This window comes from Ranitomeya variabilis, chromosome 4 (assembly GCF_051348905.1).
Source record: "Ranitomeya variabilis isolate aRanVar5 chromosome 4, aRanVar5.hap1, whole genome shotgun sequence".
NCBI lineage: Eukaryota > Metazoa > Chordata > Amphibia > Anura > Dendrobatidae > Ranitomeya > Ranitomeya variabilis.
This window is the reverse complement of record NC_135235.1, coordinates 182873130-182900831: the sequence shown is the minus strand read 5'-3', so window position 1 is coordinate 182900831 and position 27702 is coordinate 182873130. Positions and strand designations below refer to the sequence as shown.

General features: G+C 43.4%; 1 protein-coding gene across 3 annotated transcripts in view; it reads right to left on the bottom strand.

Annotated features, from left to right (window-relative positions):
- The window catches only part of TUBGCP2 (tubulin gamma complex component 2), a 362650-nt gene that overhangs the window by 220692 nt on the left and 114256 nt on the right, over positions 1–27702 (bottom strand). For all 3 annotated transcript variants that reach the window (XM_077259452.1, XM_077259455.1, XM_077259454.1), the window contains exon 8: positions 23351–23540. In XM_077259452.1, coding sequence (XP_077115567.1) covers positions 23351–23540 — 190 coding nt within the window. The remainder of the gene's footprint in view (positions 1–23350; positions 23541–27702) is intronic.

Sequence of the window (27702 nt, the reverse complement as noted above, 5' to 3'; positions counted from 1 at the left end):
CTTAGTTCCTGCAGTACTCGGGGGTGTATCCCATCCGGGCCCGGAGATTTGTCAATTTTAGTTATTTTTAGACGCCGCTGTACTTCCTGCTGGGTTAAGCAGGTGACATTTAATGGGGAATTATTATCACTAGTCATATTGGCTGCCATGGGATTTTCTTTTGTAAATACTGATGAAAAAAAGTCATTTAGCATATTGGCTTTTTCCTCATCCTCATCCACCATTTCACCCAGACTATTTTTAAGGGGTCCAACACTGTCATTTTTTAGTTTCTTACTATTTATATAGTTAAAGAATATTTTGGGATTATTTTTACTCTCTCTGGCAATGAGTCTCTCTGTCTCAATCTTTGCTGCCTTGATTTGCTTTTTACAGAATATATTTAATTTTCTGTATTTATTTAATGCCTCCTCACTACCTACTTCCTTTAATTCTCGAAATGCTTTCTTTTTGTCCCTTATTGCGCCCCTTACAGCTCTATTTAGCCATATTGGTTTCCTCCTATTTCTAGTATGTTTATTCCCATACGGTATATACTGTGCACAGGTCCTATCCAGGATGCTAATAAATGTCTCCCATTTTCTTTGTGTATTTTTGTGTCTCAGGATATCGTCCCAGTTAATTGCACCAAGATCCTCTCTCATCCGTTGGAAATTTGCCCTCCTGAAGTTTAGTGTCCTTGTCACCCCCCTTCTACCCATCTTATTAAAGGTTATATGAAAACTTATTATTTTGTGATCACTATTCCCCAAGTGACCCCCAACCCTTATATTTGATATGCGGTCTGGCCTGTTGGTTAATATTAGGTCTAGCAGTGCCCCCCTCCTTGTTGGGTCCTGAACCAGTTGTGAAAGGTAATTGTCTCTCATAGTTGTCAAAAACCGATTACCTTTGCTGGAACTGCAGGTTTCTGTTCCCCAATCTATTTCAGGATAGTTGAAGTCCCCCATAATAATGACTTCTCCTTGAGTCGCAGCTTCATCTATTTGCTTTACGAGGATATTCTCCATTGCTTCCATTAGTTTTGGAGGTTTATAACAAACCCCTATCAGTAATTTATTATTTTTTCCCCCTCCCCTTATCTCCACCCACAGAGACTCTACATTTTCATTAGATTCACCTATATTATCACGCAGGATGGGTTTTAAGGTCGATTTTACATACAGACACACCCCACCCCCTCGCTTATCTGTACGGTCATTTCTGAAAAGGCTATAGCCCTGCAAGTTAACAGCCCAGTCATGGCTCTCATCCAGCCACGTCTCAGATATCCCCACCATGTCATAATTATGCTCCAACAACATTAGTTCTAATTCATCCATTTTGTTGGCGAGGCTTCTGGCATTAGTATACATGCACTTGATGTTACTCTCTGTACCTCTATTCTTTCTTAAATTACTAACTGTTCTAACCCCACCCCCCATGCCACCGCCACCCCCAACTTCCTTATTTGTGCCCAGGTCTCTATCTGCACTATCTTCCCCTCCTATAAAATGAATACCCTCCCCTCCTATAAAATGAATACCCTCCCCCCCAATCCCTAGTTTAAACACTCCTCCAACCTTCTAACCATTTTCTCCCCCAGCACAGCTGCACCTTCCCCATTGAGGTGCAGCCCATCCCTAGCGTAGAGCCTGTAGCCAACTGAGAAGTCGGCCCAGTTCTGCAGGAACCCAAACCCCTCCTTCCTACACCAATTCTTGAGCCACTTATTAACCTCCCTAATCTCCCGTTGCCTCTCTGGCGTGGCACGTGGTACAGGCAGTATTTCGGAAAATACCACGTTGGAGGTCCTTGCTTTCAGCTTGCAGCCTAATTCCCTGAAATCATCTTTAAGGACCTTCCACCTACCTCTAACTTTGTCATTTGTGCCAATGTGCACCATGACCGCTGGGTACTCACCAGCCCCTCCCAGTAATCTGTCCACCCGATCAGCGATGTGACGGACTCGAGCGCCAGGTAGGCAGCACACCGTCCGACGATCCCTGTCTTTGTGACAGATTGCCCTATCTGTTCCCCTAATAATTGAGTCCCCCACTACCAGCACCTGTCTGGCCTGCCCTGCTCTCCTATTTCCCTCCTTACTGGAGCAGTCACTCCTCCGGCTTTCAGAGGACATGCCTGGCCGCAGCAGTGCTACCCCTGCACTGGCACCCCCCTCATCTGCCAACTTAGCAAACTTATTGGGGTGTGCCAGATCAGGACTAGCCTCCCTGGCACTCTTCCCTCTACCCCGCCTTCTATCTGTCACCCAGCTAACTGCCACACTGTCCTGCAGCTCCATCCTACCATCCCCCTCCTCATCTATCCCATTGAGCGTCTGCTCTGTGAGCAGAAGACTCCTCTCCATATTGTCTGTGGATCTCAGTGTTGCCAGCTGCACATTTAGATCCAGTATCTGGGTTTCCAAATGCACAATGTGCTCACATCTCGCACAGCAGTATGCACCCTCGACCGGCTGGTCAAGGACTGCATACATGTGGCAAGATGTACACTGGATGGCATTAACAATTGTGGAGCACATTTCCTAATGGGGATTGCACCACACAGAAACGTTAATTAAAAATAAATACAAAGTATTAATTAAACCCAAAAAAAAAAAAAAAAAACAGAAGCAATTCCTCCCTTGGAAACTCCCTGATTCCAAAGTCACTGAATCACAAGTCACACACTTACCGCCGCTCACACTTACGCTCAAGGTCACACTCAGCTCGCTCACACTCGCTGTGCTGAAGATTTATAGTTTTTTTTTTTTTTTTTTTCTCTCTATCTCCCCTCAACAGCAATCCACCTTGCTGTTCAGATGCACTTCCAAAAAGGACTTGAGCCCCAAACAGCTGCCCCTTATATCCCCTTAATTATGAGCCCCCACCCTAAGTTAACTCCTTATGAATACAGCTACTCCCAATTCAGCAACTCACTCCAATTCACACAGGTATTTGTTAAAGGCCTTCCAAATACCTCCTCACTGAATCACAAGTCACACACTTACCGCCGTTCACACTTACGCTCAGGTCACACTCAGCTCGCTTACACTCGCTGTGCTGAAGATTTATAGATTTTTTTTTTTTTCTCTCTATCTCCCCTCAACAGCAATCCACCTTGCTGTTCAGATGCACTTCCAAAAAGGACTTGAGCCCCAAACAGCTGCCCCTTATATCCCCTTAATTATGAGCCCCCACCCTAAGTTAACTCCTTATGAATACAGCTACTCCCAATTCAGCAACTCACTCCAATTCACACAGGTATTTGTTAAAGGCCTTCCAAATACCTCCTCACTGAATCACAAGTCACACACTTACCGCCGTTCACACTTACGCTCAGGTCACACTCAGCTCGCTCACACTCGCTGTGCTGAAGATTTATAGTTTTTTTTTTTTTTTTTTCTCTCTCTATCTCCCCTCAACAGCAATCCACCTTGCTGTTCAGATGCACTTCCAAAAAGGTTGAAAGGGTTAACTGTAATTTCATCAGGCCTGCAGGTACAGGGGGAGTGGTACTTCAGCCCGGGGGGGAGAGGGGTGGCTTCGCCCCCCCCCCGTGGCTACGATCGCTCTGATTGGCTGTTGAAAGTGAAAGTCAATCAGAGCAATCGTTATATTTCATCTATAAAATAGGTGAAATATTACAATCCAGCCATGGCCCATGCTGCAAGATCATCGGCCATGGCTGGAAACCCTGATCTGCCTCTGCCACCGATTTCCTCCCCAGTCCTCCGTCCTGTCCTGTGCTGTGCTCCACTCCCCTCCGTCCTCCAGTTCGCTCCCCCCGTGCTCCGATCCTACCCCCCCAGTGCTCCGATCCCACCCCCCACACTTACCGAGCTCCGGTGTCCCACCCAGTGTCCGTTCGTGTTCTCCATGGGCGCCGCCATCTTCGACCGGCAGTGTAATAATTATAGGGGATAACTCAGGAGGCTCTTTGCGGCGTGGAACAAGACAACTACAGGACACAGTTTTATAAGTGGTAAAGTCTATATTATCACACGGTGATTCAAACAGGTGCAGAGAGAAACTCAAGTCCACAACACTTGGTGCAAATATCAAATGCAGCTCAGCAGTCTATAGGAAACTTCAGAGGAAAATGCAATCACGCAGAAAGTCTATGAAGCACAATTATTCTTGAGGCTACTTGACACGAATAAGTCCTTGCTTAGTCCACAACACAGATAGATATGCTTATAAGGCAGTTCAAATCATATCTTAGATCAACCAGGGAGGTCTGGGTAATAGTCTCAGGTTCTTGCAGAGCAGAAACAGCTTACATGTCCAGCAAATGCAGATGGAAGCAAACACGAGCAGCAGATGAAGGAGGATTACTGGAAGTGGTGTATGCAGCAGGAACTCAGAGCAGAGTAGCAGGATAACCCCACAGGTTCACAGGAGCAGGTATATAGCCAGGGAGTCACCAGAGGTCAGGAGCTGGATGCAAGGCAGAATACTCTAGCACAGACTGAAGGCTGGGGTGGAGTTTTATAGCAGGAAGACACAGTGCACGGGACCAAAGACGCCATCTTGGAAAAGGGCAGTAATGCACAAAAAGGTAATAAAAAATGTTCAGAGTCCTGACAGGCAGATTCATTTCTGGTACATTTTGATCACTGTGATAAAACATATCACAGTGATCAAAATAAAAAAATAAAAAATAGTAAATGACACCCCCCCCTTTATCACCCCCATAGATAGGGACAATAATAAAATAAAGAAGATATATTTACTTTTACTTTTCCACTAGGGTTAGAGGAACTAGGGTTAGGGTTAGAACTAGGGTTAGGGTTAGAACTAGGGTTAGAATTAGGGTTAGAACTAGGGTTAGAACTAGGGTTAGAACTAGGGTTAGGGTTAGAACTTGGGTTAGGGTTAGAACTAGGGTTAGAATTAGGGTTAGAACTAGGGTTAGAACTAGGGTTAGAACTAGGGTTAGAACTAGGGTTAGAACTAGGGTTAGAACTAGGGTTAGAACTAGGGTTAGGGTTAGAACTTGGGTTAGGGTTAGAACTAGGGTTAGAATTAGGGTTAGAACTAGGGTTATGGTTAGAACTAGGGTTAGTGTTAGAACTAGGGTTAGCGGCCAATCCGCTGCGGATTCATAGCAGTTTTCCATCACGTTTACAGTACCATGTAAACCTATGGAAAACCAAATCCGCTGTGCCCATAGTGCAGAAAATACCGTGCAGAAACGCTGTGATGTATTTTCCGCAGCATGTCAATTCTTTGTGCGGATTCCGCAGCGTTTTACACCTGTTCCTCATTAGGAATCCACAGGTGAATTCCGCATAAAAAACACTGGAAATCTGCGGTAAATCCGCAGGTAAAACGCAGTGCCTTTTACCTGCGGATTTTTCAAAAACAGTGCGGAAAAATCCTCACACTAACAAGCAACGTGGGCACATAGCCTTAGGGTTGGAATTAGGGTTGGAAATAGGATTAAGATTAGGTTTGTGGTTAGGGTTATGGTTAGGGTTGGGATTAGGGTTAGGGGTGTGTTGGGGTTAGGGTTGGGATTAGGGTTAGGGGTGTGTTGGGGTTAGGGTTGGAGTTAGAATTGAGGGGTTTCCACTGTTTAAGCACATCAGGGGTCTCCAAATCCGACATGGCGCCACCATTGATTCTAGCCAATCTTGCGTTCAAAAAGTCAAATGGTGTTCCCTCCCTTCCGAGCCACGACGTGCGCCCAAACAGTAGTTTACCCAAACATATGGGGCATAAGCGTACTCAGGAAAAATTACACAACAACTTTGGGGGTCTAATTTCTCCTGTTACCCTTGAGAGAATAAAAAACAAAACTATTTTTGTGGGAAAAAAATGATTTTTTTATTTTAACGGCTCTGTGTTATAAAATTCTGTGAAGCACTTGGGGGTTCAAAGTGCTCACCGCACATCTAGATAAGTTCCTTGGGGGGTCTAGTTTCTAAAATGGGGTCACTTCTGGGGTGTTTCCACTGTTTAGGCACATCAGGGGCTCTGCAAACGCAACGTGATGCCCGCAGACCATTCCATCAAAGTCTGCATTCCAAAATGTCACTACTTCCCTTCCGAGCCCCGACGTGTGGGCTTTCAGCGTACTCAGAACAAACTGGACAACAACTTATAGGGTCCAATTTCTCCTGTTACTCTTGTGAAAATAAAAAATTGTGGGCTAAAAATAATTTTTAAGGAAAGAAAAATGATTTTTTATTTTCACGGCTCTGCGTTATAAACTTCTGTGAAGCACTTGGGGGTTTAAAGTGGTCACCGCACATCTAGATTAGTTCCTTGGGAGGTCTAGTTTCCAAAATGGGGTCACTTTTGGGGGAGCTCCAATGTTTAGGCATACAGGGGCTCTCCAAACGCGACATGGTGTCCGCTAACGATTGGAGCTAGTTTTTAAATTGTGCAATAAATAATTTTGGGGTCCAGTTTCTCCTTTTACCCTTGGGAAAATAAAAAAATTGTTGCTAAAAGATCATTTTTGTGACTAAAAAGTTAAATGTTCATTTTTTCCTTCCATGTTCCTTCTGCTGCTGCGAAGCACCTGAAGGGTTAATAAACTTTTTGAATGTGGTTTTGAGCACCTTGAGGGGTGCGGTTTTTAGAATGGTGTCACTTTTGGGTATTTTCAGCCATATAGACCCCTCAAACTGACTTCAAATGTGAGGTGGTCCCTAAAAAAATGATTTTGTAAATTTTGTTGTAAAAATTAGATATCGCTGGTCAAATTTTAACCCTTATAACTTCCTAGCGAAAAAAAATTTTGGTTCCAAAATTGTGCTGATGTAAAATAGCCAAGTGGGTAATGTTATTTATTAACTATTTTGTGTCACATAATTTGAAAATTGCGAAATTTTCAAAATTTTAGCCAAATTTCTATTTTTTCCACACAAACGCAAAAATTACACTGGGGAACACAATTTTTTTTAAGATTTAGGTCAGACAACTGTTCTTAATTAATTTTTGGATGAATCCAGAAATGATCTCAGTTTTTCTCTATCACGTCAAGTTTTTGAACTATAGGATTTTTGTCTTCTCAAAACTATGTAAACTACTGTACCTAAAAAGTGTTTTGTTTTTTTTAAATAGTGCAAATATGAACAAAAAATGAAATATATAAGAAATAGGCATGACAAAGTAGTGACTACTCTTACAAGTTGCCACGTAGCTCTATATGAGTCGAATTGTAATCAGATAACAAGTCTTATTACAGATATCAGTGCAATTGTGCTTCTCTGGCAGGTAAGTTGTGTAGGAAAAACTTGACGTGCTAGAAAAAAAACTGACTACATTTTTGGAATCAGCATGCCAATTTTAGTATAAATCAGCTCAAAAACCTAACTCAACAGAATTTTTTTTTCAAATTGTTCCCCTGTGTTATCGACCTAAATTTACCACCAACATGAAGCCCAATATGTCGCAAAAAAACAATCTCAGAACCGCTAGGATAAGTTGAAGTGTTCCGGAGTTATGACCTTATAAAGGGACACTGTTCAGAATTGCAAAAAATGGCCACGTCATTAAGGTCAAAGTAGGCTGGGTCATGAAGGGGTTAATGGCTTGTGACTATTCATCATCCTCTTAGTTACATTCCAGAGGTTTTCAATGGGGTTCAGATCTGGGGATTGGGCTGCCAATGACAGGGTTTTGAGGAGGTGGTCTCTTAATTTTTGCCAGAGCTGTATACGGCCAAAAGAGCTTGTATTGTATGGTGAAGACATCAATATAATAAATAAGATATACACATAACTCTGCATGAATCGGTCTCTAGCGAGTATCTGTACAAGTCCAGCTACAAAGTGCTATTTAGTGCACAGAAGATGCAAACAAATGCTAAGAGGGACCAAATTTGGAAGAGCATTTTGTAAAAACAAAATGGGAATCGCTATCTACAGTCATGGCTAAAAGTGTTGACACCCTTGAAATTGTTTCAGAAAATGTATTTGGCCGGCCTCACACTCAGCGTATGTAAATACGGTCCGTTTTTTACGGCCGTAATACGCAGAGAAGTCCCCAAAATAGTGATCCGTATGTCATCCGTAGGCAGGGTGTGTCAGCGTATTTTGCGCATGGCATCCTCCGTATGTAATCCGTATGGCATCCGTACTGCGATATTTTCTCGCAGGCTTGCAAAACCGACATCTAATGGATTTATGTGCTCAAATGTTCGTTAAAACATATATACATATATTTATATTTAATTCAGCGCGATATATGTGAAAAGCCGGTAATTCAATTGCCGGCTTTTCATTTCTCCTTCCCAAACCGACAGGATATGAGACATGGTTTACATACAGTAAACCATCTCATATCCCTTTTTTTTTGCATATTCCACACTACTAATGTTAGTAGTGTGTATGTGCAAAATTTGGGCGCTGTAGCTGCTAAAATAAAGGGTTAAATGGCGGAAAAAATTGGCGTGGGCTCCCGCGCAATTTTCTCCGCCAGAGTGGTAAAGCCAGTGACTGAGGGCAGATATTAATAGCCTAGAGAGGGTCCATGGTTATTGGCCCCCCTGGCTACAAACATCTGCCCCCAGCCACCCCAGAAAAGGCAAATCTGGAAGATGCGCCTATTCTGGCACTTGGCCACTCTCTTCCCACTCCCGTGTAGCGGTGGGATATGGGGTAATGAAGGGTTAATGTCACCTTGCTATTGTAAGGTGACATTAAGCCAGATTAATAATGGAGACGCGTCAATTATGTCACCTATCCATTATTAATCCAATTGTATGAAAGGGTTAAAAAACCGCACACATTATTAAAAAGTATTTTAATGAAATAAACACACAGGTTGTTTTAATATTTTATTGCTCTCTCAATCCACCTGAAGACCCTCGCTCTGAAAAATAATAAACCAACAATATACATACCTTCAGATGATCTGTCACGTCCCATGAAGTAAATCCATCTGAAGGGGTTAAATCATTTTACAGCCAGGAGCTGTGCTAAAGCACTCGCTGGTGCCTGTAAACCCCTGGGTACTGAAAGGAAAGCAGGATGATCTGTACTTAACTTGAGTTGCGGTGATGCGCCCTCTGCTGGATGTCCTCATGAACTGGAGCCTTGGAAAAGTTCCCACGCTCGAGTTCATATGAGGACATCCAGCAGAGGGCGCATCACCGCAACTCAAGTTAAGTACAGATCATCCTGCTTTCCTTTCAGTTCGTGGGAATTGACAGATCATCTGAAGGTATGTATATTGTTGGTTTATTATTTTTCAGAGCGAGGGTCTTCAGGTGGATTGAGAGAGCAATAAAATATTAAAACAACCTGTGTGTTTATTTCATTAAAATACTTTTTAATAATGTGTGTGTGGTTTTTTAACCCTTTCATACAATTGGATTAATAATGGATAGGTGTCCTAATTGACGCCTCTCCATTATTAATCTGGCTTAATGTCACCTTACAATAGCAAGGTGACATTAACTCTTCATTACCCCATATCCCACCGCTACATGGGAGTGGGAAGAGAGTGGCCAAGTGCCAGAATAGGCGCATCTTCCAGATGTGCCTTTTCTGGGGTGGCTGGGGCAGATGTTTGTAGCCAGGGGGGGGGGGGGCAATAACCATGGACCCTCTCTAGGCTATTAATATCTGCCCTCAGTCACTGGCTTTACCACTCTGGCAGAGAAAATTGCGCGGGAGCCCATGCCAATTTTTTCCGCCATTTAACCCTTTATTTTAGCAGCTACAGCGCCCAAATTTTGCACATACACACTACTAACATTAGTAGTGTGGAATACACAAAAAAAAAAAAAAAAGGGATATGAGATGGTTTACTGTATGTAAACCATGTCTCATCATGTCGGGTTTGTGAAGGAGAAATGAAAAGCCGGCAATTGAATTACCGGCTTTTCACTAACACCGCTGCGTATTTCTCGCAAGTCACACTGCTGGTCCGTGTGGAATCCGTATTTTTCTCGCCCCCATAGACTTTCATTGGCGATTTTTTGCGCAATACGGTGACAAACGCAGCATGCTGCGATTTTCTACGGCCGTATAAGACCGTATATTACGGATGCGTAATATACGGCAGATAGGAGCTGGGCCATAGAGAATCATTGGGCCGTGTGTAATGCGTATTTTACGGACGTAGTTTATGCGCTCATACGTCCGTAAAACTCGCTAGTGTGAGGCCGGCCTTTTTCCGAGAAAATGATTGCAATTACCATATTTTTCGGACTATAAGATGCACCGAACTATAAGACGCACCCCGGTTTTAGAGGTGGAAAATAGAGGAAAAAATATTTGAAGCGAAAAAACGTGGTAAAATATTTAACAACATAAATAACATACTATTATATGTGGTGTTATTATATATAATAGTATGCTATTATGTTGGAAACTACGGGTAGAAGCTGGTGCTGCGGTACCAGTGTGAAGACGCTGGAGGACGAGTATAAGAATGGGGGCACAGGGCTTATATTTAAAGCACCACTCCAGCACGGAAAAATAACACTGGAGTTCTGCTTCAAGAACCCATGGGAGAAATATAACTCTCAGCATGTCCTGCAGATCCCATGGCATGCTGGGAGTTATAGTTCACCACAGGAGTGGCAGAGTGCTTTATTGTGTTGTAAAGACTAACCTTTTAATTGTGGTAGCCAGCCACACTGTCGTGAGGTAAAGAGCTGGAGCATCCCATGAACGCATAGAGCCCTCCCTCTTGTTGCCTCTCCACAGCACAGGTCATACGGGATCAATTGCTGCAGGAGTTGCCTGGGTCCTAGGGCGCCTTGTTGGGGGTCCTTCCTCACCAGATGAGGAGGATAAGGAGGAGGAGGAAGAAGAGGAGGAATAGAGGAATGTGGGATCTTCCTCACTGGCTGAATCCGTGTCGGACGCAAAGATGGTGTAAGCCTCCTCTGGTGAATAGCCCCTTGTTGACGAATGGGCCATTTTTATTTTTTTTCCCAAACCCCGGGGATGTGGATGTAAGTGGTGCTTTTACACGTGTAATGTGTGGGGCTTGTGTATAGGGTACTCTTTATTTTAACAAAACAGAGAAGAAAGAAGTAGAGAGGTAAAATGTAGCAGAAAAAATGTTAAGAAAAATCAGATTAAAAAAAAAAAGTTTGTATAAAAAAAAAAAAAAAAAAAAACAGACGTTCACTACACTAATGCCCTCCCTATAAATCTATCCAACGCAAATTCTTTTTTACAAAAGAAAAACGGACGTCACCAACAATGTGACGTACGCTCCCCTAATGCACTTTTTATGCAAGAAAAAAAAGCTACCTCCCTACCTATACTACTCTGTACTTTTTTTTTTCTAAAACAAGATCGGTCGTCACTAACGCTGTGACGCCGGCTTTACTAACACGCTAACACTAAAACTACGCTGTACAATTTTTTTTTTTTCTCTAAAAGAAGATCGGTCGTTACTAACGATGTGACGCCGGCTACGCTACCTTACTATGCTGTACTAACTACTATTATTTTTGTCTAAAAAAAAAAACTTGCTTAGACTGCGAAGTCTGCTACACTAACTAGCTAAAAAAGAAAAATTCCCGTGGCGCAGTCTCTGATCAGCAGCAATACTGATCAAAGCGCTACGTACACAGGAAGAACACCAATGTTCTGCGTGGGATGCCGCGCACAGGAAAAAAAGCGCAAAAATTGCGCAAAAAAATCAATTGGAGGGAGGAGAGGGGGGGGTACTGGAAAAGGGAGGGGGGATGGGAAAGGGGGCGTCAAACACTGACGCTGGCTACGGTACTTTGCTGAGCCTGAAACTACACTGTGCTAACTACGATTATTGTTTTTTCTAAAAAAAAATAGAAAAAATTGGACTTCGCTTAGACTGCGAAGTCCGCTACGCTAACTAGCTAAAAAAAGAAAAAGTCCTGTGGTGCAGTCTCTGATCATCAGCGATACTGCGGACACAGGAAGAGCACGAATGCTCTGCGTGGGACGCCGCGCACAGGAAAAATAGCGCACAAAAGTGCGCAAAAAATCAATTGGAGGGAGGAGAGGGAGGGGGGTACTGGAACAGGGATGGGGATGGGAAAGGGGGGGAGAGGTGCTGCTGCTGCTGTGATCACAGGAGTCACACAGCAGGCAGATGGCAGCGCAGCACAGATTGCAGGAGATCAGCACAGGAGGCAGGAGATCGCAGGGACGATCGCACTGGCCACCAATGGAATCCTTTGCTCAGGTGACACAGAGGGGCTTAGACAACCGCTCTGCACGCCAAATCTGAGGTAAAGATGGCGTGCAGGGCGGTGATCGCTATTTTAAATTAACCCCTTTGGCGCTGATTGGCTAGAAGCTATTGTTCAGCCAATCAGCGCCATAGGGGTTAATCAGGTGAGGGGTGACGTGGTGATCACCCCACCTACTCTGACAGCTGTGATTGGTGCTACGTCACACAGCACCAATCACAGCCTGTCACATGCTTTTTTTTTTTCTGCAACTTTATTGTCAGCTTTGCTGTGATTAGCTGGTGGGAGTTCACCAGCCAATCACAGCGATCGCCGACGCGGGGGGGCGGATCAGCCCCTCGTGGTGACGTGCCAGGATGGTCTGCTATGAGAAACAGCAGCCATCCTCACCCGGTCACCGCGAGAAGCAGCGCGGTGACCGGAAATAGCAGCGCCGTACTAGTACAGTGGTTTGCGGGAACGAGCAGTACTAGTACGGTGCATGTCAGGAAGGGGTTTATGACCGAGCCAATTTTTACAATTTTGACCACTGTCACTTTATGAGGTTATAACTCTGGAAAGCTTTAACGGATCCCGCTGATTCTGAGACTGTTTTTTTGAGACATACTGTACTTCATGTTATTGGTAACATTTATTCGATATTACTTGCGATTAATTATGAAAAAAATGGAAAAATGGCGAAAATTTTTAAAATTTTGCAATTTTCAAACTTTGTATTTTTATGCCCTTAACCCCTTCACCCCAAAGCCTGTTTTCACCTAAGTGACACGGCCAATTTTTAGAATTCTGACCACTGTCACTTTATGAGGTCATAACTCTAAAACGGTTCAACGGATCCTGGTGATTCTGAGACTGTTTTCTCGTGACATATTGTACTTCATGATAGTGGTAAAACTTCTTCGATATGACTTGCATTTATTTGTGAAAAAAACAAAAAATTTGTTGAAAATTATGAAAATTTAGCAATTTTCAAACTTTTAGTTTTTATGCCCTTAAATTAGAGAGTTATATCTCATAATATAGTTAATAAACAACATTTCCCACATGTCTGCTTTACATCAGCACAATTTTGGAAACAATTTTTTTTTTGTTAGGGAGTTATAAGGGTTAAAAGTTGACCAGCGATTTCTCATTTTTGCAACAAAATTTGCAAAACCATTTTTTTTATGGACCACCTCACACTTGAAGTGACTTTGAGGGGTCTATATGACAGAAAATGCCCAAAAGTGACACCATTCTAAAAACTGCACACCTCAAGGTACTCAAAACCATATTCAAAAAGTTTATTAACCCTTCAGGTGCTTCACAGGAATTTTTGGAATGTTTAAAAAAAATTGAACATTCAACTTTTTTTTCACCAAATTTTTACTTTAGATCCAATTTGTTTTATTTTACCAAGGGTAACAGGAGAAATTGGACCAAAAAAGTCGTTGTACAATTTGTCCTGAGTACGCCGATACCCCACATGTTGGGGTAAACCATTGATTGGGCACATGGCAGAGCTCGGAAGGGAAGGAGCGCCATTTGACTTTTCAATGCAAGATTTGCTGGAATTGAGATCGGAACCCATGTCGCAATTGGAGAGCCCCTGATGTGCCTAAACAGTGGAAACCCCCACAAGTGACACCATTTTGGAAAGTAGACCCTCTAAGGAACTAATCTAGATGTGTGGTGAGCACTTTGAACCTCCAAGTGCTTCACAGAAGTTTATAATGTAGAGCCGTAAAAAAAAATTCATATTAATTTTCACAAAAAATGATCTTTTTGCCCCAAATTTTTTATTTTCCCAAGGGTAACAGGATAAATTGGACCCCAAAAGTTGTTGTGCAATTTGTCCTGAGTACGCTGATACTTCATATATGGGGATAAACCACTGTTTGGGCGCATGGCAGAGCTCGGAAGGGAAGGAGCGCCATTTGACTTTTCAATGCAAGATTGGCTGGAATTGAGATCGGAACCCATGTCGTGTTTGGAGAGCCCCTGACGTGCCTAAACAGTGGAAACCCCCACAAGTGACACCATTTTAGAAAGAAGACCCCCTAAGGAACTTATCTAGATGTGTGGTGAGCACTTTTAACCCCCAATTGTTTAACTAAAGTTTAGAATGTAGCGCTGTGAAAATTAAAAAATCATTTTTTCTTTCCACAAAATGATGTTTTAGCCCGCAATTTTTTTTTTCCCAAGGGTAACAGGAGAAATTGGACCACAAATGTTATTGTCCAATTTGTCCTGAGTACGCTGATACCCCATACATTGGGGGGAACCACTGTTTGGGCGCACGGCAGAGCTCGGAAGGGAAGGAGCGCCGTTTGAAATGCAGACTTAGATGGATTGGTCTGCAGGTGTCATGTTGCATTTGCAGAGCCCCTGATGTACCTAAACAGTAGAAACCCCCCACAAGTGACCCCATATTGGAAACTAGACCCCCCGAGGAACTTATCTAGATGTGTTGTGAGAACTTTGAACCAACTAGTGTTTCACTACAGTTTATCACGCAGAGCCGCGAAAATAAAAAATATTTATTTTTTTTTACACGAAAATGATATTTTAGCCCCCACGTTTTTATTTTCCCAAGGGTAACAGGAGAAATTGGACAACAAAAGTTGTTGTCCAATTTGTCCTGAGTACGCTGATACCCCATATATGGGGGGGAACCACTGTTTGGGCGCACGGCAGAGCTCGGAAGGGAAGGAGCGCTGTTTGAATTGCAGACTTAGATGGATTGGTCTGCAGGTGTCATGTTGCATTTGCAGTGCCCCTGATGTACCTAAACAGTAGAAACCCCCCACAAGTGACCCCATATTGGAAACTAGACCCCCCGAGGAACTTATCTAGATGTGTTGTGAGAACTTTGAACCAACTAGTGTTTCACTACAGTTTATCACGCAGAGCCGCGAAAATAAAAAATATTTTTTTTTCCACGAAAATGATATTTTAGCCCCCACGTTTTTATTTTCCCAAGGGTAACAGGACAAATTGGACCCCAAAAGTTGTTGTCCAACTTGTCCTGAGAACGCTGATACCCCATATGTTTTGGGGAACCACTGTTTGGGCACACAGGAGAACTCGGAAGGGAAGGAGCACTGTTTTAGTTTTTCAAAGCAGAATTGGCTGGAATTGAGATCGGACGCCATGTCGCGTTTGGAGAGCCCCTGATGTGCCTAAACAGTGAAAACTCCCCAATTCTAACTGATACCCTAACCCCAACCCTAACCCCAGCCCTAACCCTAGCCCCAACCCTAGCCCTAACCCTAGCGCTACTTTCACACTAGCGTTTTTTTGCATACGTCGCAATGCGTCGTTTTGGCGAAAAAACGCATCCTGCAAAGTCATCTGCAGGATGCGTTTTTTCCCCATAGACTAACATTAGCGACGCATTGCGACGTATTGACACACGTCGCAACCGTAAAGAGCTGTATATAGAATTTGTTTTTAGGCTCTGATAGCGTTTGCTTTTATTGTTTTGTGGGTGACCATAGTGTCCGCGGTACCTATATAAAGGACATAACGCTACTATCAGGAAGTTGGACAGCCAGCACATCAGCCTACAATTGATTTTATCAGTATCCACAGTGCGTGGTGTCTACCAAGTAACAGTGCACTCCAGTGTATTATCTGTATCACCCTAGCGCGGTATCAATTAGTAGCATACTCATTTGGTGGTTTTCACAGAAAGTGGCACATTTCTGAGGATACCAGCAGCTGGGTGATTTCACCAGACAGTCCCACTCACATGGTGGGCTTCAATGCCGAGCGCCAGTGATATTGTTGTATTCCTTTATAGTTAATAAATAACATTTCCCACATGTCTACTTTACATCAGCACAATTTTGGAAACATTTTTTTTTGTTGTTAGGAAGTTATTAGGATTAAAAGTTGACCAGCAATTTCTCATTTTTCCAACAAAATTTACAAAACCATTTTTTTTAGGGACCATCTCACATTTAAAGTCACTTTGAGGGGTGTACATGACAGAAAATACCCAAACTTGACACCATTCTAAAAACTACACCCCTCAAGGTGCTGTAAGGTTTCTCTTACTGAGAGTGTTGGGGGACACTCACTTGGCCGCGATATTCAAGCACACGGGCACGGGTTTATAAAACAAAGCAGTCCATGCGGTTTATTAAGCCTCATAAACCGGGGTACGCACAGTTCATAACATGAAACACAACAGGCACCAACTGGTGATATTTACTTGCAGCTTAACACTTCAGTGTACGGCTTTGCCTCACGGCCACTAACACGCTGGTCCTCCCTTAACCAGTTCCCAAGGGAGACCACACAGTTCATAGAACTTCACAAGCACTACCGGCCTGTACGATACCTGACGGGAGCTCCGGCTCCACCTGCTGACTCCTTGCCAGTCCGCACCTCCGGGTAAGCTGCCTTACAGGGATCACCAACTTGCCTGGCCGGCACGCACTAGTCAGTCCAGACCTCACCGAAGGACTCCAGCTTCCCCAGACTCCGTTAACACTCTTCTGGGTAAGCTGCCTAACAGGGATCCCCAACTTGCCTGCCCGGCATACAGTAGTCAGTCCAGACCTCACCGAAGGACTCCAGCTTCCCCAGTTCCACTGTGCACTGCTCCGGGATCCGGTCCTCCTACTAGGACCTCCCACGCCAGCAGGTGCTTTCCAGGAAGCCTCCTCTCAGGCTTCCAACACAGGAACACACCGAGCCCTCAGGAACTCCCTCAGGGATTTTGCACTTGGACCCTTCAGGTCCAAACACTGAAACCACACAGGAACTACCGGACACGCCTCTCAGCTCCACACACAGGGAGCTCACAACCAACACTGACCCACACCCTGGTCACGTTACATACTGGTAACCACTCCCCTGGGTGGGAGTGTGTGTGTGGCTAGTCTGACCCTCCCATCTCTCATGACTAGCCCTGCCAATCTCCCATGAGAACTATACACATAACACAAACTCTTGAGGGACTACAGGTCCCAGCATAACCACAATACATCAGATTGACAGTGCAGAGTAACCTCCTCTGCAACACACATACTGGCCATTTACAATCCTGCCAAACTTTCTCTCTACACCATCACGCCTCCAAGCGCATACTGGGGAGATCATGCACCGCCCCCTACCTGTTACAGGGGTTACTGCATCACATATATCACAGTGCTCAAAACCACATTCAAGAAGTTTATTGACCCTTTATGCGCTTCACAGGAACTGAAACAATGTGGAAGGAAAAAATGAACATTTAACCTTGTTTTGCAAACATTTTACTTCCGAACCAATTTTTTTTTATTTTCACAAGTGTAAAAAGAGAAAATGAACCACAAAGTTTGCTGTGCAATTTCTCCTGAATATGCCGATACCCCATATGTGGGGGTAAACCACTGTTTGGGCGCACAACAGGGCGTGGAAGAGAAGGAGTGCCGTTTGACTTTATCAATGCAGAATTGGCTAGAATTGAGATCGGATTCCATGTCGCTTTTTGGAGAGCCCCTGATGCGCCTAAACAGTGGAAACCCCCCCCATGTGACACCATTTTGGAAACTAGGCCCCTTAAGGAACTTATCTAGGTGTGGTGAGCACTTTGAACCTCCAAGTGCTTCACAGAAGTTTATAACGTAGAGCCGTGAAAATAATTTTTTTTTTTTTCTTACACAAAAATGATTTTTCGCCCCAAAATTTTTATTTTCACAAGGGTAACAGGAGAAATTAGACCATGAAAGTTGTTGTGAAATTTGTCCTGAGTACGCTGATACCCCACATGTGGGGATAAATCACAGTTTGGGCGCATGGCTGAGCTTGGAAGAGAAGGAGTTCCGTTTGACTTTTTCAGTGCAGAATTGGCTGGAATTGAGATCAGACGCCATGTCACGTTTGGAGAGCCCCTGATGTGCCTAAACAGTGAAAACCCCCCACAAGTGACACCATTTTAGAAACTAGACCCCCTATGGAACTTATCTAGATGTGTGGTGAGCACTTTGAAAACCCAAGTGCTTCACAGAAATTTATAAAGTAGAGCTGTAAAAATACAAAATCCTTTTTTTTCCTCAAAAAATGATTTTTTAGCCTGCAATTTTTTATTTTCTCAAGGGTAACAGGACAAACTTGTCAACAAATTTTGGGGTCCAATTTCTCCTGAGTACGCTGATACCCCATATGTGGGGGGGACCACTGTTTGGGCACACGTCGGGGCTCAGAAGGGAGCCGTTTGGAATGCAGACTTTGATGTAATGGTCTGCGGGCGTCATGTTGCATTTTTTCAGAGCTCCTGATGTACCTAAACAGTAGAAACCCCCCACAAGTGACCCAATTTTGGAAACTAGACCCCCCAAAGAGCTTATCTAGATGTGTGGTGAGCACTATGAACCCCCAACTGCTTCACAGAAGTTTATAATGTAGAGCCATGAAAATAAAAAAAATCATATTTTTTCCACAAAAATGATCGTTTCACCCCCAAATGTTTACTTTCTCAAGGGTAACAGGAGAAATTGGACCCCAAAATGTATTGTGCAATTTATCCGGAGTACGCTGATTCCCCATATGTGGGGGGGACCACTGTTTGGGCGCACGGCAGAGCTCGGAAGGGAAGGAGCGCCATTTTGGAATGCAGACTTTGAAAGAATGGTCTGCATGCAGGAGCGAGGAGTCGCAATATGGGCTGGCGCTTGAGCTTCCAGGTCCCGAGGTGCAGAGAAGCCAATCGTCCCAGAGAACGCGTTCTCCGGGACGATCGGCTTCTCTGCACCTCGGACCTGGAAGCTCAAGCGCCAGCCCATACTGCGACTCCTCGCCCTTCCTTTGCGCCTCTATGCTTATGCATACACCAGGATCCTTGAGGTCGTATTGATATGCAGGCCTGCAGGCCCATATATCGTGCTCATTTCTCCAGTTTTGTTAAAGATTATTCTGATGAAGGTCTTGTGAATAGACCGAAAATGTTTAAATCTTTGAACTGGATGCACAATAAATGAAATGTTCAACTTTTTTCTGCAAAAAACTACTGAGCGCCAAGTGTTTTGTGATTACTAATTGACGGGCTGGAAACCTGACTTGTGCACCATCAACGAGTACCTTGAGTGCCGTGTGTACCTTCATAGAAGAATTATCTAATTGGGAAACGCGCGCACACACAAGAAATTCATGTGCTCATGGCTTCCCTAGACTGTGCACTCTCACACCATTCTTTAACCCCTTCGTGACATGCGCAGTACTAGTACAGCGTACGTCACATCTTCCCTTTTGATGTGGGCTCCGGCCGTGAGCCCGCATTAAAGCCGGGATATGTCAGTGGCATTTAACTAGCGCTTCCGGCCATTGGGCCGGAAATGTGCGCATCGCTGACCCCGTCACGTGATCGGTGGTCAGCGATGCGTCGTCATGACAACCAGAGGTCTCTTGAAGACCTCTATGGTTGTTGATGCCGGATTGCTGTGAGCGCCACCCTGTGGTTGGCTCTCATAGCAATGCTGTAATTCTACTACATAGGAGCGATCTGAGCTTTGCTCCTATGTAGCAGAGCCGATCGAGTTGTCCTCTTTTGCCCCATTCAAAATTAAAAAAAATAAATCAAACCTACACATATTTGGTATCGCAGCATTCAGAATCGTCCGATCAATTAAAAAAAAAGGATTAACCTGATCGCTAAATGGCGTAGCGAAAAATAATTAAAAACGCCAGAATTGTGTATTTTGGTCGCCATTAAAATGCAATAACGGGCGATCAAAATGCACCAAAATGGTATCATTTAAAACCTCAGCTCGGCATACAAAAAATAAGGCTTCACACAACCTCTGATCCTCAAAAATGAAAACGCTGCGGGTCTCGGAAAATTGCGCATTTTTTTTTTTTTTTTTTTAATTTTAGCAAAGTTTGTAATTTTTTTTACCACTTAGATATAAAAGAACCTAGACATGCTTGGTGTCTATGAACTCATAATGACCTCGATAATCATAATGGCAGGTAAGTTTTAGCATTCAGTGAAACAAAAAACTAGTGTGGGATTGCACTTTTTTTGCAACTCGTCCCGCAAAAAACAAGGCCATATTGATGGAAAAATAAAAAAAAGTTATGGCTCTGGGAAGGAGGGGAGCGAAAAACGAAAACACAAAAAACGAAAAAGGGATTCAACTTGAAGGGGATAAAATAACTTGGCCCTCCTTTTTCCCCTTTTGTATTATCTATTTCATAAGTTCAAGACAGGACCTCTCCCTCGTTTTACCTCTGGGGCCCGTGCCGCACTGAGTCTGTTACCCAAACTGGTAGCCCGTTTTAATCCCTAATAAAGGATAGTCTTTATTCCCCTTGTAATACCAAACTAATTGATGATTACCAGTGTGAAGTCCTAATGTCACATCCTCTCAAGTAAGTTCCAGCCGTTCCATTAAGAATCATTAGATCTGGAATGAATTCTTACATAATGACATGAATTAGTTTACTGTGTTTTTTTCTTTTCTTTTCTTTGTTTTGACATGTTCTTTGCCACTCAAGTCAATAGCACATATTATGTCTCTATATCTTAGTGCAATACAATCTGAGCATTACTATTACATTGTTATACGTTATACGCATGTATGTTTTAAAAATTTATAAATCAAGATTTACAAAAGAAAAAATTACTGGACGCACACAAATATATAATACATAAATAATAATATATTTTTTAGCGGAAAAAAAAGTAATATAAAAATGTTCTACTAAAATTTAAAAGCTACTCTAAATTAGTTTTACTAGACGGACGTCAGTACATCCTAGACAATTTTTTTTTAATTCTTTTTTAACAGTTAAAAAAAAAATAATAAAAAATGGACTCTGCAGTGGACTCTGTCCACTGGGTTGCAATAATGATCAAAGGGCTGAGGCCACAGGTTGGACACACAGAGGTGGTGCGAATGCAGAAGTGAAAACCTGTCCAAAAAATAAGTCCTGGCCAAAAATTGAGCAAAGATTCCTAACTATGATGTGATCACTTATCAGCGCTCAGTAACCGCAAGACAAGGGTGATAAAAATTAAAAAAACATATACAGTTGTGCTCAAAGGTTTACATACCCCGGCAGAATTTTTGCTTTCTTGGCCTTTTTACATAGAATATGAATGATAACACCACAACTTTTTCTCCACTCATAGTTAGTGGTTGGGTGAAGCCATTTACTAGGAACCAAGGATGTCTTCAGTAGAGTTGAGCAAATGTGTTCGGATTCGGTCGCCAAGTTTGAATTTGCCATATTCGTGCCATATTAGTACCCTATTCGATCGATTCTATGTTTGATGATCGGTTCTGAACATATTCGGCAATTTCTACTCCCATTGACTCTAATGACGTTTGGCTGTGTTAAACGAATATTGCAAAAACAATATTTGCTGCCGATCAAATTTGGACCCAAATCCGAACAAGTTCACTCAACTCTAGTCTTCAGATGTGAAACAGCGCATCTGCAGCTCAGGAGATTATTTTTGTGGTAGAACCATAAGTCCCAGCAGGCAGATCGCCGAGCAGCATACCAGTCACATGTACCTCACTGGAAGGGAGGCAGACATAGGGGTGACCAGCAGATGACCAAGCACTGCCGGGATTTCATTGGATGGTTGGTTGACTGTGACCATTCAGAAGACCACAGGTACAGGGGAGGATGCGGGGGTCTAGAAGACAACTTATGACTGGTGCTGACAAGCAGCACCAATAACCGTAGTGAAAAAGCCACCAGGATAGGGCTTTTAATGTGCAATTGATGTGATTGGTCAGTCAGAATTGAACCATGGCAAAGACAGCAGTCATCTTTACCCAATCACTGTATCTTTTGACATAATGACTATTTTCCGCATGACGTACCAGTAGGTCAATTTGTGGGAAGTCACTGCAAAATATTACGTACCGTTATGTCATATGTCGGAAAGGAGAATCTCTGCTTTAACTTAAGCACATATTGATCATACAGTATAACTATCTTGAATATATTTTGGTAAACAGCTAAAATGTCAAAACTTGCGTCACTGTCCAAATATTTCTGGACCTAACTCTATAAGCAGATTTTTGAATATGTATTGGCATGTTTAGACAGGCCAACCACAACACTGTGCACAGAACAATTGATGGTACTTCTAGATGAATTCTCCTGGAAAGATACATCCCATGGACAAACCATATTCACTCCAGAACACATTCTCAGCCTGCCACAGAGGTGCTTTATCTTCACAATTCTCAAGATGTATACCCCGGACAATATTGCCTTTTTATGTGCTCTAGCTTTCCTATCCAGTTGTTTTACATGGCCCTCTCCCTGATCTTCCTGGAACATCATTCATATTTCTTGTTAAGATTGGCAACAGTTTCTATGGGCTCTGAAAGCAGTTTAAGTCCAGGCTAGAATAAAGGGAATCTGTCAGTATAGGATGAACCCTCCTAAGCTGCCTATATGGAAGTGTAGGTCATAGGAAGCCAAATAAAATGATATCTTGACATCTGTGATCAGACTTCTCATTCCAGAGAAATCCATATTTCTCTTACATGTACATGAGCTATTGAGATCTACGGCCAAACTTAAAACTCACTGAGAATCTCCCTCTTGCACTGTGTGACAAGTAAATCAGGCCAGCAGAATGCAGCTATTACACATCACATGGTAATATCACCTTTCATTTAAAATAAGCTCTGGAGGAAGACACTTGGTGAGATCTATGCTAGGCCCATAGATCTTAACAGGTCATCTGCATATAAAAAAGTGGATTTCTCTGGAATAAGACATTAGATCACATATCAAGGTATCGTTTTATTCAGCTTCCAATTACCTGCATGCCCATATAGACAGCTTGGGAGGGTTTACCCTACTGACAAATTCCCTTTAATTTTTACCATTTATAAATCCTGCACATTACATGTTGTTTGAGGTTTTAGAGAAGGTGTATGGAAATCCATATGGTAATTACACTTCAAGAATGTACTTGCATTGGTTGTCACCCAACATTCTTAGGAACCGGAACCGCACTACTAAATTTTTACTACTTAATTTTTCCATTTCATAACATGTTGAGATAAATACAAAAATGTCTTCTTTATTTGTTCATTCTATACATTTTCTCAGTTTTTTTCATGTGTCCCTAGTCTTTCATATGTCACGCTGTCAGTCATAACAATCTCCCATCAACTATTGTAATGAGGTAACTTTACAGCAATTGTAAAAAATGCAGAAACCCCCCCCCCCCCCCCCCCCAAAAAAAAAAAAAAAAAAAAAAAATTCGTACCTGTATGGATCATCGATGATTCCTCTGTAAATCCATTTCTCCAGTATCACAAAATACGGCGCACTGGCTGCCTTTGTCAAATAAAGACATATTTCTTGTGCCTGGATATCTCCTGTGTAACCAAATGCTTTATCGTGCAGCAGACTAAGTGTGGCTCCACCTATACACTCACCGTTATTCAATGAAGTGGCTGGAAAAAAAAGAAAAATAAATATGAATTAACCGTTTACAGTATCTGCCACTCGTAACTGAGATAGGAAGACCTGGATGCCATACAAGGATGGAAAATGCTGTACGGGTTTGTGCTACACGGTTATCAAAACGACTGTAGATGTTATGGAAAGCAGCAGGACACTGAACTTCTATTTCTATTACAAAGAAGCATAGCCTGGTTTGCTGTGACGTTCACATACCTCCCATTCATTTTATGGCAGTTATGGAAACAGAAGAGCAAAGTCTACACACGACCACCTTTGGCGGCCACATGTAGAAAGTTATTTTCAGCTTGAATGGCTGAAATGGGAATACCTTTTTAGAGCTATTGTCCAGTTTTTCTTAACCCTTTCCCGACATGCGCTGTACATATACTGCGCTGTGGGTGCTGCGTTCCCGTAAAGCAAAGTATATATACGGAGTTGCTGCATTGCGTGGTGACCCATGTTAAGATGGTTGCTGTTTCTGATAGCAGGCCACCCCCTGCATGTCGCCCCGAGAGGGGGCTTTACCGTCCTTCCTCATGTCCCCTCTAATCACAACAATCAGAATGGGTGGGGTGATCACCATGTCACAAAAGTTTATAATAATGAATAATCGTTTCTCATGAATCAGGGCCAAAAGGGGTTCATCTAAAATAGCGATCACCACTCTGCAAGTCATTTTTACCGCAGAGCAGTGGTTGTATATGCTGTGTTTCCCTAAGGGAGAAAAATTCATTGGTGGCCAGTGCGATCCTCTTGCAATCTATCTACTGTGCTCTGTCTCCTGAGATCCTCCTGTGATCTGTATTGTGTACTGGCTGCTGTGTAACTGATCTGTGATCACAGCAGCAGCCACCCAATCCCTGTTCCAGTCCACCCTCACTCCCAACTACATTTTTGTGGCATCATACTCTTCGCGTGCCCGTAGTGTTCTAACCAGTATCGCTGCTGATCAGAGTCTGCGCCAAGGGACTTGTTCTTTTCTTAGCTAGTTAGAGTCACGGATGTCGCAGTGTAATTGATGTCAGGTTTTGTTTTTTTTCTTTTTAATAATAACAGTACAGAGTAGCTGTATACATAGGGAGGTAGCGTATTACACTAGCGGATGTCACAGTGTTCGCAACATCAGATTTTCTTTAGAGGCAAAAAAATAATAAATGGTGTAGTTTTATAGGTAGGGAGTTAGCATATTAGAGTAGCAAAGGTCACAATGTTATTGACGTCTGATTTTCTTTTAGAAAAAAAAATAGCTAGTGCAGAGTAGCTTTATGGGTAGGCAAGTAGCGTCTTTCTCATGCAAAAAAAATAAAAAATTATCACCTGGTGATTTCTTAGCTAGTGCATTAGGGGAGCTTATGTCACAGTGTTAGTGATGTCCGTTATATTTTTGCAAAAAAAAAAACTAATTAGAGGCAAATATAGAGGCAAATAAATCTATACGTAGGGTAATACTGTAGTGAACGTCACTAACTTAATTTATACAAACTTTTTTATTTTACATATGATATTTCTTTTCATTTTTTGTCATTTAACCCCTTTCTAAACTCGGACGGGATAGTACGTCCGAGGTCAGAACACCCGCTTTGATGTGGGCTCCGGCGATGAGCCCGCATCAAAGCCGGGACATGTCAGCTGTTTTGAACGTGATCGGGGGTCAGCGATCAGTCGGCTATTGAAGACCTCTATGGTTGTTGATGCCAGATTGCTGTGAGCGCCACCCTGTGGTCGGCGCACATAGCAATGCAGCAATTCTACTACATAGGAGCGATTTGAGCTTCACTCCCATGTAGTAGAGATGATCAGGCTATGCCAGCCATGGAGGCTATTGAAGCACGGCAAAAGTAAAAAATAAATGCTTTAAAAAAAATATGAAAAAAAATAAAAAAAATATATAAAAGATTGCCTTGTGCAGGCATGTACTACAGAGGACAGAGAATGAACTTCAATCCAATATTGCAGCCAGCATGCAGCCGGCGGGTAAGGAAAGGGTGCATCAAACACCCGAAAACCCCGCCCCTAGGTCTAAAGATTGTTCCCTCCAAATTCAGGTGACAGTGTCCCTTTAAGGTTGAAGGAAGACTAAGTCCATCTAGTTCAACCCATAGCCTAACCCAACATGCCCTAACATGTTGATCCAGAGGAAGGCAAAAAAAAAAACCATGTGACAAACAGTAAGCTTCACATTGGGGAAAAAATTCCTTCCCGACTCCACATACGGCAATCAGACTAGTTCCCTGGATCAACGCCCTATCAAAGAATCTACCGTATATACTCGAGTATAAGCCGACCCCCCTAATTTTGCCACAAAAAACTGGGAAAACTTATTGACTCGAGTATAAGCCTAGGGTGGAAAATGCAGCAGCTACTGGTAAATTTCAAAAATAAAAATAGATACCAATAAAAGTAAAATTGATTGAGACATCAGTAGGTTAAGTGTGAAAATGTGCCACATATAACGCTCCATACAGTTCATTATGGCCCCATACGATGCTCCATATAAAACGGTGCCACATATAATGCTGCTGCTGCCATAAAAAAAAAAAAAGACAAACTCACCTGTCGTAGCTGCCCGATGCTCCTCAGCGTACCGGCTCTCCGCAGTGATTGTTCAGGCAGAGGGCGGCGCGCACACTAATACGTCATTGCCAGGAGCAAGCAACACTACTCTGTCCTCCTTCTCCTGGACCGGTCTTCTGCCTTTGACACTGTGGACCACTCCCTTCTGCTACAAATCCTCTCATCTCTTGGCATAACAGACTTGGCCCTTTCCTGGATCTCATCATATCTGACAGATCGGACATTCAGTGTCTCCCTCCGCCACACCACCTCCTCACCTTGCCCCTTGTCAGTCGGTGTTCCTCAAGGCTCTGTTCTAGGACCCCTTCTCTTCTCCATCTACACCTTCGGTCTGGGACAGCTCATAGAATCCCACGGTATGCAGTACCATCTCTATGCCGACGACACGCAGATCTACCTATCCGGACCTGACCTCACCTCCTTACTTACCAAAATCCCGTACTGTCTGTCTGCTATTTCAGCCTTCTTTTCTGCTTGCTTTCTACAACTGAACATGGACAAAACAGAATTCATCATCTTTCCCCCATCTCACTCTACCCCTCCACCCGACCTATCCATCAATGTCAATGGCTGCTCACTTTCCCCAGTCCCACACGCCCGGTGCCTCGGGGTGATCCTCGACTCTGCCCTCTCTTTCAAGCCACATATCCAAGCCCTTGCCTCCGCCTGCCGTCTCAAACTCAAAAACATTTCCCGGATCCGCGCATTCCTTGACCGCGACACCGCAAAAACACTAGTGCATGCCCTTATCTCCCGCCTCGACTACTGCAACCTCCTACTCTCTGGACTCCCCTCTAGCACTCTGGCACCACTCCAATCCATCCTACACTCTGCTGCTCGACTAATCTACCTGTCTCCCCGCTATTCCCCAGCCTCTCCCCTATGCCAAACCCTTCACTGGCTTCCTATCGCCCAGAGACTCCAGTTCAAAACCCTCACAATGACCTACAAAGCCATCCACAACCTATCTCCTCCATACATCTGTGACATGATCTCTCGGTACCTACCAACACGCAACCTCCGATCCTCTCAAGACTTCCTTCTCTACTCCCCCCTCATCTCTTCTTCCCACAACCGCATCCAAGACTTCTCCCGTGCTTCCCCCATACTCTGGAACTCTCTACCCCAGCACATCAGACTCTCGCCTACCATAGAAACTTTCAAAAAGAGCCTGAAGACTCACCTCTTCCGACAAGCCTACAGCCTGCAGTGATCCTGAACCTACTGAACCGCCGCACAACCAGCTCTACCCTCTCCTAGTGTATCATCACCCATCCCCTGCAGACTGTGAGCCCTCGCGGGCAGGGTCCTCCCTCCTTATATACCCGTGTGCCTTGTTTTTGCTCATGTTTAATGTGTTTGTCTATATTTGCCCCGTACTTCACATGTAAAGCGCCATGGAATAAATGGCGCTATAAAAATGAATAATAATAATAATAATTGCGCCCTCTGACCTGAACAGTCACAGCAAGAGGACGGGAAGGAGTGGCGCCCGGCGGGTGGAACCTGGACAGGTAAATATGAAATACTCACCTGCTCCGGGGCGGTCCATGGCTCCTTCTCCCGGACAAACGGTCT